Source organism: Thalia democratica, chromosome 4 (genome assembly GCF_965202585.1).
Source record: "Thalia democratica chromosome 4, ktThaDemo2.hap1.1, whole genome shotgun sequence".
NCBI classification, from domain to species: Eukaryota; Metazoa; Chordata; class Thaliacea; order Salpida; family Salpidae; genus Thalia; species Thalia democratica.
Window position 1 is genome coordinate 65,282,169 of NC_139168.1, and position 10,666 is coordinate 65,292,834.

The following is a 10,666-nucleotide window of genomic DNA, read 5'->3' on the forward strand; positions in this document are numbered from 1 at the left end:
TTGTAATATAACTACAGGATAAACTTTCGATAACACTTTTAATAAGTAAAAGTTTGTAACTTTATCACAAATACAAAAAACACTATCAACATATCATCTTCAAGTTGTAAAACTTGCTCATCTTTTACCACTTTTGTTATTTATAGTACTAATTCACGTATTGTCTTAAAACTTCCAGACTGCACATTTGAGATCAAAGATTTATTTAAATGGTGTCCTAAAGTTCTTTCTAGATCTTTGAAATAACCTTGCATCATTGCACATTGACATTCCGTGACCTTTTTCTGTACCAATTCAGCAGCTTCACTGTTTTTCATTCAGTGTGAACTAATATCCAAAACAAGCTATTTGCATTCTGCAGTCTTAAAGTTTGTTCTATAAAGATAACTTGATACAACGACAAACGCTTGATTCTGATTCTCAACATATAAAGTCTCATAATCAACTATTTTGCCAAAAAACGGCGTTTATTGAATGCAGTTGTCAAAACTAAAATATGTTTTTTAGTTTAAACAAAATTTACTTTTTGTGTTATTTTTCTTTTTTGTCTATTTATTATGTGTTTTTTAGCCTATGTGACCCAGGTTTTGATGCCTGGGTCCATAGTAGGATAATAAAATTGCAATAATATTACTTCCAAGAATCTGCAATTTTAAGTGTTTCAAAAGCTTTATCGGAAATCAGCAAATCTTTTATCAAATTTGTTTTTGTTTTTTGTACTAATTTTTGAAGTTTGTTTGCAAATTGAAACCGTAGCTTTCTTAGACTTCTGGATTTATTTATTGCAGTTTATAAACATTTGCAACAAGATCAGGCTTTTCTCAACCCTTGCTTATTTGTTTCAAATCGTTTTCATTAAAATTTTTCTAGTTGACTCACTTATCTGTACCTATCTCATATTTTACAACAGCAATGCACGAAGTCAAAACTAGGAAAAGTAAAAACAGCTTTTTGTTGGCGCTTTGGCGTCAGTAACTGCTGTTTCATTTCTACTTTTTCTTTGTTGCAATGATATGTATATTGATTAACTCTATTTATGTATTAATAAAAAAAGTGCATATACCATAACGTGTTTTGTATAAAATTTAATCGGCAACTAACTATAAGTGTAGTTTCTTAAACGAAGATTTAAGTAGATAAGTTTTATAAAAGTATAGTTTAGGTTTATTAATATTGGATAGTAGCATTAGATTTGAGTTCTTTCAAATGTTTAGTTTGTTACAGATTGAGTCTAATACTATATATTTTTTTAGTACCTTGTTTTTTAAAATGACTAACCACATTTTTTAATATTTTGTCATTAGTTGCTTTATTAGGTGATGACCTACTCATTAATTTCAAAACCATAGATTCGCGAATTAGATATAAAAGTTAAGGAATTTTCAATATTTTTTGAATTTTCAGCACTTCAGTATTTAGTATCCTAAGCTAACGATATAACTAAGCAAAGAATATTGGAAACTTTAGTTATTAAAACATTCAGCATACACTTGTAAAACAAAATAACAGCCGTTTATAAGTTTGACAAACTACACGCAGCAAAGTTATTCTTTAAATCTTTATATGAACTTTGTGAAGCGCACCTCGTTCCACAGCACTGAATTAAATAAATAGTGCAACAAGGAGAAAAATAATGCTAAGTTAATTACTAAAAACCCTTATCTGAAACTCCGTAGTTTCGGTTGTTGTAAAATTCCACAAACTTGTATACAAAACACAAACTTTTCGTGGTTGTGTAAAGTTTTTTAACTTAAAACTGTTCTGCAAAACATGAAAACCACTAACTACATACACCTCGTTGAACAGCAATTAAGTTAACAATGCCACAAGGAAAAGATCAACTGAATGAGCTAAAAAAGCTCTCCATTTCGGTGAGGGATGCCGCATCCTTCGAGGACTGCCAGAAGGCCTACGACGCGTGGAGCGGCAAATACGACGAGTCTTCCCAGCAGCTGGGATTCCCCTGCTCCGAGAAGAGCGCCGAGGTTATTTCGCGCGTTTTCGGGGAGGGAGAAGGAGTGAATGTTCTCGACGTTGGAACCGGTAAGTTTTGTGAGTGTGAAATAGTTAAGTAATTTTAAAATTAACGTTAAAATGAAAAGGTGTTCAGCGTAACAGCTCAAACAAACTGTTTTGATGTAGAACAATTGTTTTGTCAAAAATCCTCATAAGTACCATTACAATAACTAAACAACTCATAAGTTTTAATATGTGAATGAGCCTTGTGATGTGTTTTAATAAAAAAGTGTCTATGCATTTGTTTATGAAGATTTTGAATTTAAGATTTAAAACAAAATATTTAAAAAAATAGTTCATGAGACCAGCTAAAATGAGACTTTTTAAGTTTAAACGTATTTAGAAACCGTAAAGTTTTATAACGTCTCATTATCATAGAACAATAACTATTTAAGGAATTTGCTTGTGATGTCACAATGTAGTTGTTGAAATATAAATCTCAACTTATTTATACCCTTTTTTGGAAGAATGTTTAAACTACTAATCAACTACCCTTTGGTTTTAAGAATTACCATAACAAATTATCTTCTTTTTTCAATTTGTTTCTACTACTAACATTCAATATTTCTCTTATTATTCAAATTTAAAAAATAAAACTCTAAAAGTTTATTTGTCTTACAGTAACGCTAAGCAAACCATTAGTCATTAAAAACAAGTATACAATCATGATAATTATTTGACAAAAAATAATCTCATTATTGTTGCTATAACTTGATTTTGTGACGTCATAACACAAATTTCTAACGTCATAACTCGTATTTGTGACGTCATAACTTAAAGTTTTGAAATGCAAAAATGCTTTCAATGCGTTTCTGTGCGAATAAGTGTACACACAATATTTTATCAAGTTATTTATTGGTGAAAAGAATAAAACCTTTCTTACTGTCAATTTTACTTTTAGGTTTTAAAAGGTTTTCAAGCAATTAATTAAAGTTAAAAAAAGTCAAGTTTATTTATAACGGATACAAGTAAAAATCATGTTTTTTTTAAATTCTAATAACTTGTGAAGTTTTTCTTTGGTAGCTGACTGTTCACTGTTTTTAACAAACTTGTACATTTATATGAAAAAGATCAAATACTTATCAGTAGGGAGTTTTAAACTTTAATTAAATATAATTGTTCAATATATTTAATGATAAACGTATACATTTTAGCACTAATTAAGGCTTTTTTTAATTCTCAAAACATAACAACTTTTAAACTTAATTCTATTCTAGTAATGTATACTAGTTTATGTTAGTTGACTCAAATAAGTAGTTTTGATTTTATACATGTTTAAAAAAAATATTTTGTTTGTTAACGAAAATACTTTTATAACTTTGGGTTCCACAGAAATAAAGAATAAACCGTTGTAAGAATTGAAATAATGATTCATTATTAAAATTAACTTTAAAGCTTCCAACTTTCGTACCATTTAAAGCAGCTACAACTTAAGTTTTTACACTTTTAAATTTATAAAAGCTGTATGTACAATTCTATGTTTAAGCCTTAAATAGTTCTGAAAAAGGCTTGTTATAGTTAGAATTTATTTTAATAACTCTTAAATTTAAACTTGCATGTTTTAGTTAAGTTTAAATAAAGAAGTTACTCAGAAAAAAACTATTGTAGAGTTTTTTTTTTACTCTATTAAGTTAAAAATTGTTACTAACTAAAAATTAGAGCTTAGAGAAATAAATAAGACATAGTAAAAAATAAAATAAAAAAGATTCTGTACACTTAACAACAAAACTGTCATGCGTAAAGTCTCGTTTACATACCTAGAAACTTTAAAAGTGTTTACTATAATTACTTCGTAGGCGAAATACATATGTTGATTTAAATTTGCAATATTTTTGTTTTTCTATTGTTTAATCTAGTTGCCTTCTTTGTGTTTGACTAAGATGATTTGATGTTTCTAGTGTTTTCATTGCTTATAGCTACAGGTAGTAGTTAATACTAACTTTAGCTAAATTTTACATTAACTACCGTTAAACAAACTATTTGTTTAAGTTAAACGTCGTTTATTGTAGAAAGTTATAGTAGATGTTATGTAAAATTTTCTAATGTATTTTTTCTAATTTTATCTTACTACTAAAAAATTGTTACTTAACTAATGCTTTCTAAAATGCTACACTATTTAGTTCATTAACTTGTATTTTTAATAGTAACAAACTGTTTAGCATTTTATCAACCGTTATTTAACGAGCGTTAACTTGGCTTGAATGGCTTTTTTTGAATTTTTTTATTTGACCAAACTTTAAAACCAAATATTTTAAATTATATATATAACTATATAATTATGATATTACAGCAACCGCAACAATGCCTCACCACTTGAGAACGAACTTAAATTTTAAAGGAAATATTGACGTCATAGACGCAAATATGAGCATGTTGAATTTTGTTAGCAAGAAGAAGCATCTAAACATCAGGTTATTTTAGTTTAAAGACTCTAACATTTTATCAGATTCATTGTGGCTAGAATTTAATTAACTTCGGTGCTTTTCTTGTAAAAAACGATCTAGTTTGTTTTCAGAAACGGTTTAAATACAATTAAAAGCTTTTACTTAAACTTTTTCAATTTAAATCATATGCTTATTATTTAATTTTTTTACCTATATGTTTGAAATACAACAAAGCGGTATAAATACGAAATGTGCAAAAAATAGATAACGTCTCTTTAAATTATAAACTTTAATGCTTTTTTATTCAGTACAAAGACTAAGATAGATCTACGTAGATAGTTTTTAATAGCAGTTGAGCCAGTAAAATTAAACGCAACAAAGTATACATATACGTTTTGAAAATAAGTTAAAATTATTTATCCTTTTACATTTAAAACGCTACAGAACCCTCGTTAATCATTGTGTGAACGATGACGGGATATTGCCATTGAAAGACGAGTATTACGACGTGCTTTCAACCACTGGCTGCTTCCTCCCTAATAACATAAAAGCAACAGCAACAATCGTGAGTAGCAAAAACAATAACAAGTTTTAATTTGTGATCTACCGAATTCAAGATTCAGACTCGGATTCGGCCGAATCCTAATTTCAAAGTGATTAATAACCGGTAGATACTTAAAATTTTTTGAATTGTCCTTAATGGTTTGTCAAAATTTAGATAAAAAGTAAAACTAATTAATGATTTCACGCTTGATTAGATAAAATAATGCTTTTTCACTTTTACAAAAGCCTTCTAAACTTTGATTTAGAGTTTTGCACACAGTATAAAAGCTATGATAAATTATTTTCGTCAGACTCTCAAATAAATTAAGTACATAGTTAAGGCGTTTGATCTCAGCTTTTTGGGTAACCGCTCTTACTTATTCATCATATGTTCAGTTTTTTATGTTTGCTCGTGAACCTATTTCGATTCAGATAACATTTTGGCTTTTATCCAACGAGATAATAAAAAATATATATACTTGTAGGTAATTTATCTCATTTCATTTTAGTAAGGTTTTTCTCAGCTCACCTCAGTTCAGTGAAATCTTATCTGCATAGATCAGGCGTAATAGGATTTTTTTCTAAACATCTCTATTAAGGTTATCTTGAAAACTAATGACACATATTTTATGGATATATTTGTAAAGTTTTTAGCAGTAAGGTCTAGTTTACTAAGACCATGTAATTATTTTAAACATCTTTTGCTTGGTTAGTATGGCTTTCAGTCTCCGTTTAGATGTTATTGATCATTTATTTAATTGTGTCATAAATGACTTGTGAGAATAATTAATAGGATATGTATATTTTACTTTTTTCCTATATTATTTTTTAATTTTTAATGTTATTGTGTCTTTTTTTGAGAGCCTGTTAGCTGGAATAAAAATCTAAGCTATAATAAGGTTTATAATTGGAGATTTTTCATATAAAGGTCAATTATTTATACAAATAAAAAAAAAACTTGAATATGTACATTTAAGCAGATGCTTGCATATTTTTAGCTATATACTTTTCTGTTAATATTTTATTATTAGTTAATTGATAATTTTATATATGTCATATATGTTATAACTTAAAACATTTTAATATTTTATTTTAAAAACAATGTTCTGAATAAAAAATACCTGTTAACAATAAAATCTCGATTAATTTTTAATATTTTTTTATTTTATTTGATGTTTTATTATTTGGATTGAAAGATGGTTATGAAAACGAAGTCTTAAAATAAGATAATAAACCATTTCTAACAATATATCTTAATATTATATATTTATTTAACCGCGCATTGGTTGAATGAAAATTTCAATTTCAAACATCGTGTTTTGCATTGCCGAAAAGGGGAGGGTGAGCACACTGGCCAAAACATTAGTTATTATAATCAGGATATGCTTAGAATTGAAAATCACCTTGGATCATGTTCACGTTTTTTTTTTGCGAGACAATGCAAGAAACATTAAAAAGACAATATCATTGTTGAAAACTTCGTCAGTACCCTGTTTTATCCATACACTTCAGCTAGTCATAAAGTATTCGTTGTCTGAGGACGATCGTATAAAATTGGTATTAGCAAAGGCACGAAAATTAGTTGGTCACTTCAGCCCTTTCAGTTTGCCGCGATCACTGACAAAGTTTGTTAATTTTATGAAAGTTCAGAAAAAGTATCAAATTTTTGTAAAACTTCAGCCAAAAATGTAGGAGAGACTTGTGAAAGAACGTCAATACTAACAGCGATAAGTTTTTCAAATATCAAATTGAAAATAAGATACGGATTCGAATTTGGCCGAGTCCTAGTTTAAGAATAAGATATTATAGTTTATATTTTACTCGGATTTGGATCCGATAGATCACTAGTGTTGTTAGGTTAGAAAAACAACTGGTGTCAACTAATATTCACCTTCTGTCCATGTAATTTTGTCAACATTTGATGTTCGCTTGAACTTAAGTTGATTTCTCAATTTATTAATGTTAGATTAAAAAACATATACTTATGAACAAGTTGTTATTCTAATAACTATTATAAGGTAACAGTTGTCACTTATTTAATCGAAAACAGTTTAATTTAAATTGTCTAAAATAATTCTAACTTTTCCAAAACCCTTTTTTTCGTTATATTTTTAGTATATATCTAAGCTGATTATGAAAGGTAGCCACACGTAAATTTTATTTAATAACAGATTCGTGATAAATACTTAAAAAATTTTTTTTTGACTTCTTCATACTTTAAAAATAAGATACAGATTTTTGATTTCAGGGCTAACTAAGAATACTAGACCTTTTATAATTTAAAAATTATACATATAACTAACTAATATCTAAAATTTACAATTTTTTTTTTAAATTCTTTTTATTACTTTTTTGCATACGTTTATTGAAAACGATACATTGAGTTCAACTAAAGTTAGTTTACATTATTTCTGTTAGATTTTATAAATCAAGAATAAAAGTATTTTTAAGTAATTTAAAGAATAGATATTATAATAAATTTTGTTAGAAGATAAAATTTGTTGTTTGTTTACAAGAAAACAGCTAACCTTAACTACTGGCTTTTTAATATCTTCAATTCTTAAGTTTTTATCAAAACTCATTTTTGTTTTATTTTCAATAAATACTGGATCTACTTATGAAGACTAATCTTAAGCAAACTTTATACAATCATAAAACGAAAAAATTTATTATTATAAAATTGTTGTCAATCTCTTAATACTTAATAATTAAATATGTTTTATTTATAACATCAAATAAAGTTTAAGACTTTTGATTAGTTTGCACAAAATTACCTTATTAAGTTTATTTGTGACAATGACTATCAGTAAAATAAATTGAGTACACATATGTGTAAATCAAAAGCGATATTTAACATAGAATTTTAAAGTTTTTTAAACTTAAAGATTGTTAAAACTGTGAAGTTTAAGAATTATATCAATTGATTTGAATTCGAATTGATAAATTATATTATTTATCAAGCTTTAAAAAAAGATGTCTTCTAATAACTTCATTTTGTGAAATTGTGTACAACCCATGTTTAAAACTTTAATCAAAAATAGATAATTTTTCACCAACATATCAATTTTTCCCAGGGGTTTCTGCGAGCGCTGAAAAGGGGAGGCTTGCTGCTGTTCAACTTGAGGCCGTCGGACCACGTCTCGTGCGAGTACAACAAGAAGTTTGAAAAGATCCTGAAAATTCTTGAGGATGAGGAAAAGATCAAGGTTGTCGAGAGGGAGCTGACTCCCCATTGCACCAACTGGGGTGAAAAAGTTGCTGCTTTCTTCATAGTGAAGAAGTTGTAGAACAACAAAATCTACTTTTTTAATTTTTTTAAACACAAAAAGTAACTAAATGAATAACCTTAAATATTAAAGACCTATCAGTTAAAGTTAATTTTTTTTTAGTACGTACTAACCTCAAAGAGCTAATTTTAACTGAATTAAAAAGTATAGAAAAAAGTTGAAGTTTTGTAACCTCCTAGTTAATTATTTATTCAAATTGATCACTGAAACTATTAAACTCACAAAAAATTTAATAAAAATAATCAATTTATGTTGATATAGTAAATTGTATAAAAAGGTTCTTTGAAAAGTAATAAAAAGCACCTTTATAAGTTAAGATAAATATATACGTTTTTTTTTTCTCGAAACATTTAAGTATTTGTTGTAATTTGTAGCATATAAATATTTGTAGTATACAGTGCGATTGTTTAACACCTTAAAAATTTCCACTTAAAAAAGTTTGCGATTAGTAAACAATATTAATTTTAGTAGCACATTAGAATTGTTTTAAGGTTAATTTTCAAATAAAGGACTAGAACTTTTGTTTTCATTTTTAGTATTGAAGTACTTTCTTTAAAACGCCTAATTAAAGTAAAATGGAAATAAAGTAGAATTATAATTTCCCTTAGAATACTTAAAAATTAACTTTATTACATGTCTAGATCAGGGATCGGCAGGCAATTGGTTGTCGCGGGCCAAATTTCAAGTTTCAAAATTTTCCGCGGGCCGCAGTTTTAGTTTTAGTCAGACACTTTATGATAAAATGACGATGTGCAGAAATACCGCAGCATCCTAAAATGACGCTTCGTGCTAAAGTGATAGTGTGCTTACTGACCTACCGTGCTAAAGTGATGCCGTGCAAATGTGACGCACCGTGCAGTATTGACGCCATTAAATTTTGACTCGCTATTGTATTTTTATGTTTAATATTTAAACAGAATAGTTTTAAGTTTAAGAACTATATACAAAAAGTTTAAGTTTTGAATTATCAAACAAGTAAGCAGAAATAAGCGAATTTATCTTAAAGATTAAAATTTGTTTGTATTTTACTGTGATAAAGTTATATAAATGTTCCAAAACTTTTAAGTTTTTAAGTGTTTAAAAAAGTAAAAAGTCTTATTTTTACTTAGAATAAGCTAATTAAAAGATTTATCAATAAAATAGTTATTAATATTTGTCTAAGCCTAATTATTCTAAGCCAAAAGTTGTACAAGTCTTAAGTGAACAAACAGTTTTCAATAAAATAAAACTTATAGGATTAGTTTTATTTTCGTAAGTCAAATGAGTATAACATGATTAAAAATAGATAGAACAACCAAGAAGTATGTAATGTAGAAGCAGAAAGTAATTTTTAAAATACTTTATATTGTATATATAAACTAGGTATAATTATCTTTCCATAATTAGTTAAACGTTTTATTGTAAATAGTTTGGTCTGCACTGTACAGAAATTCATTTTTAATGTGCATATATTTTGAAAATTAGGCGATCTGCTGCTTTTAAAAGCTTCAAAATAAAACTAAATTTATTTACTTTTAAAACAAACAAAGTAAGCAAGCTGCACTTATTGTTCATTTTACGCCTACCTACTTGCTCATTACCAAGCAGCTAATAAGCAGGAAGCTTTTATGAAGTCATCAGTTAGTCAATCTGCTTGAAAGTACAATAAGCTTTCTTCTTGTTTATTATGCTTGTGTGTTGTAAGCAGCCTTATTAGTTCGTAAGTTATGTAAAGATTAAATGATGTGATAAGTTTTGTAGATCAGCTGCACAACAAATTTTTTTTTGTGTTTATAATTCAAAATTTCATTGCTAAAAAACTGATTTAAAATGTGTTTTCAGACAGAACGGTTTACAGGATTTGTTTGTTTTGCTGCTCGTAAGGCAAGTGTTTTAGAATCGTTAATTATATCATTCGTAGAAGATAAGTATGAATAAAAACGAACGCTAAAACTTTAAGCAGCCTGTTTATAATATCAAGAACTGAAAATAAATAAAAGTTTTATTGGCAACTACTCTGTTATTTTACACCAGGGGTCGGCAGGCAATTAGTTCTCGCGGGCCAAATTTCAAGTTTCATGCGGGCCGCAGTTTTAGTTTTAGTCAATTTTTAATTTCAATCGGTTTTAGTTATATTTAGCTACTTATAAGGGTCTGGCCAGGCCCATTTAAAATGTTTTTTTTTGTTTTAGAGTATAAAATTAATATTTGATATAATACTTATGTCCTAAAACTATTTCTATCATTATTTATAAATTTATTTGAATAATATAACAATTTTGTTCTTTTCATTACTACCTGACTATTTAACAATGAAATAAGCAATCTATCAGACGTTTTGTGTTTGAAAAAAAATTACACGTTACACAACAATAAAAGATCAACTGCAAACACAGTGATGCAGTTAAACAATTGATAAAATTTGATATCCATTTCCTATTCTAGTTCAGTTTCATA

The 10,666-nt window shown here is 27.3% G+C and overlaps 1 protein-coding gene across 1 annotated transcript; it reads left to right on the forward strand.

Annotated features, from left to right (window-relative positions):
• Positions 1-1,820: 1,820 nt before the first annotated feature.
• LOC145833566 (uncharacterized) lies at positions 1,821-8,301 on the forward strand. The gene is made up of 4 exons (XM_082940734.1): positions 1,821-2,043; positions 4,307-4,427; positions 4,845-4,965; positions 8,018-8,301. Exons 1-4 carry the CDS (start codon positions 1,821-1,823, stop codon positions 8,228-8,230), a joined length of 678 nt encoding a protein of 225 aa, XP_082796860.1. The 3' UTR covers positions 8,231-8,301.
• The last annotated feature ends 2,365 nt before the right edge of the window (positions 8,302-10,666 follow it).